This window comes from Trichogramma pretiosum, unplaced genomic scaffold (assembly GCF_000599845.2).
Source record: "Trichogramma pretiosum strain Unisexual culture from Peru unplaced genomic scaffold, Tpre_2.0 scaffold13, whole genome shotgun sequence".
Classification (NCBI taxonomy): Eukaryota; Metazoa; Arthropoda; class Insecta; order Hymenoptera; family Trichogrammatidae; genus Trichogramma; species Trichogramma pretiosum.
In genome coordinates this window covers 1,718,305-1,720,731 of record NW_019641606.1, presented here as the reverse complement: position 1 = coordinate 1,720,731, position 2,427 = coordinate 1,718,305, and the positions used below count along the sequence as shown (strand labels likewise).

The 2,427-nt window shown below is 34.0% G+C and overlaps 1 protein-coding gene across 1 annotated transcript; it reads right to left on the bottom strand.

Moving 5' to 3' along the window:
* Window positions 1-277: 277 nt before the first annotated feature.
* Window positions 278-1,314, bottom strand: LOC106651998 (serine protease SP24D-like). The gene is made up of 4 exons (XM_014370714.2): window positions 1,270-1,314; window positions 892-1,200; window positions 570-824; window positions 278-487 (listed from the first exon to the last, which is right to left on the bottom strand). Exons 1-4 carry the CDS (start codon window positions 1,312-1,314, stop codon window positions 278-280), a joined length of 819 nt encoding a protein of 272 aa, XP_014226200.2.
* Between the last annotated feature and the right edge of the window lie 1,113 nt (window positions 1,315-2,427).

Below are 2,427 nucleotides of genomic sequence, written 5' to 3'. Positions count from 1 at the left end.
GATAATAGAATTTAAATTTCATTAGCTCTATTAGATAATATTCTAATTATCAAATAGCATTTTTTGATCAAACATTGCTATCAATTTTTTTTTTACCAATGCTGACACACATTTTATTCTTATAATTATCTAAATACATTATGTACATTTAGCCTATCATTCGTACACATCGCCGTGTAACTCTTTAAAAAACATTAAATACAACCCATTTTTTATTAAACATGATCACTCATAATCAAAATAGTATCAATAGGGCTGAAGTTATAATTAAAAAAACTTATTGGTAATTCACGCCAGGGTATCCTTCATGTACGTAATCGGGATAACGGTCCACTGCATAACCCATCTCGTAGAGAATGAACATCAGATAGTCGGATACTTTGGTGTGTGACTCTGGAACACCGCTGGCACAGGGATTAGCTACTGCAGACACTATGCCTAAGACTACTTTTCTGTCTAAATCGGCCATTGGGCTGCCGCTGTCTCCCTGAAATTTGGTACAAGTATTTATCAAATTAAACAGCTCATCTACTGCTTTGTGAAATAATGTAAAAAAATGTCTGACTTACCGGACAAGTGCCATGGAAATCCGGTCGGTAGGTGCAAATTTTATGTCTAGATACTGTGGCGTTCCATTTCTCCTCGCAAAACTCATAAGACACAGTGTTTGTGAGGGTTACTCGCAGCTCATCTGTCACTAATGGAGAGGTAATGTTCGATCCCCATCCGGCGATCCAAACGAAGGTTCCCGTAGGTACGTCGGCATTCAAATTAGGTAAACCGATTGGCTTTATTTTCTCAGTAAAAGTCACAGGTTCTTTAAGCTATAAAAATAAGTTCATTAAACGATATGAAATTTTTCAACAATTTAAAAGAAAAATTTATGCTTACTTGAATAATTGCAACATCGCCTACTACACTGTCTTTCCTGTAGTCCGGAGAGTGGGCTACTCTGCGAACGTCGAACTTCGTATATCCGCTTTTCCAATTTGTCGAGCCAGCTCGAATCTCCACATAGCTGTTAGGATCTTTGACGACGTCTTGGACGCAATGCGCAGCAGTGAGAACGTGTTGATCAGAAATCAAAGCACCACCACATTGATAATGTTCATCGACGATGATCGCTACGTGGTAAGGAAATTCTTCGATCGACGATACGTATTCGCCTTTGTTGGCTATTTTGTACTTTCGAGCTGCAATCTAATTTAATTTATTTAATATCACATCGTAAAGTATCGAATCAAATTATTAGAATAGTTTTAATATTACCAGTAAGGGAGCAATTATGAGAAACAACTTTAAAACTTTATACATTTTGGCAACTCGCAAAATTTCTTTTCTTAGACTAAATCGAAAAAAAAACGTTAAACGCCGGACACTTATTTCAAAACTACTTCGAATATTTTTATCGTCGAACGTTTTATAGGCGACTAAAAACGATTCATGTGTAACGTTATGATTTATCGCGCCAAAAATTATAGTAGGTTAGTCTTGTGTACTTTCGGTGTGATATGCATATTTACTTATTAAATAAGTAATTTTGATTTTCAAATATCTTCATTTGTTTCACGCGTTTCGAACGCTCTACAAGCTATTGAAAATTACTCAAGCGCGTGTGTGTAATAATTCATCACACCTGAAATTTCAGTGGTGTTTCCTAGTATACTTTTGGCATGATGTAGTAGGTGCTTGTTTGTTTAATACATTTATCTATTTTGATTCTAAAATAACTTCATAAATTCTACAAGTTTTATAGGCTATTGAAAATCGTTCATGTGGAAGTGTAATGATTCACTGCATCTGCAATTTCGCAGAACAATTATTGTTTAGTGCACTTTTCGTAGGTCACATAAATGCAAAATTATTCATTTTATTTCCAAAAACACATGATTGATTTTTATAAAATTGTTATAAGTAACGCAAATGATAAAAATTGTACACGTGTTAGTATTAAAACTATCTGCAGCTGACATATCAAAAGTCTAAATTTCATACTTAAATATGTATAACATAATATTTGAATTTATCTATACTCTACATTTAATAAGATATAATAAAAATTATTTGCTTTAGTATTCAGATTATGACCATACAGCAACTTCTTTTTTTTAATTTTTCTCATTCTCATTTTTACGATTACATACAATCAAATCATAATAATAATGATGCTGCAATAGTCGAACCATTTATCTAATGATCATCTTTGTCTCTCTCCTCGTATCTTTTCATTCTGAGCTGTGACATTTATACGCACGCGCGATGTAAAAAAATACATGATATTCATAAGCGATCTACGAATGACCAAGTGTCGTGCTCGATCATCGACCGTTTTTTCATCTCCAAAATCAAAACGCGTATCGGCTCCAAAATTTATTTTCCCTACTGATAAGTACATAAAATATCGGTCTTAACTCGCGTACGCCTTTC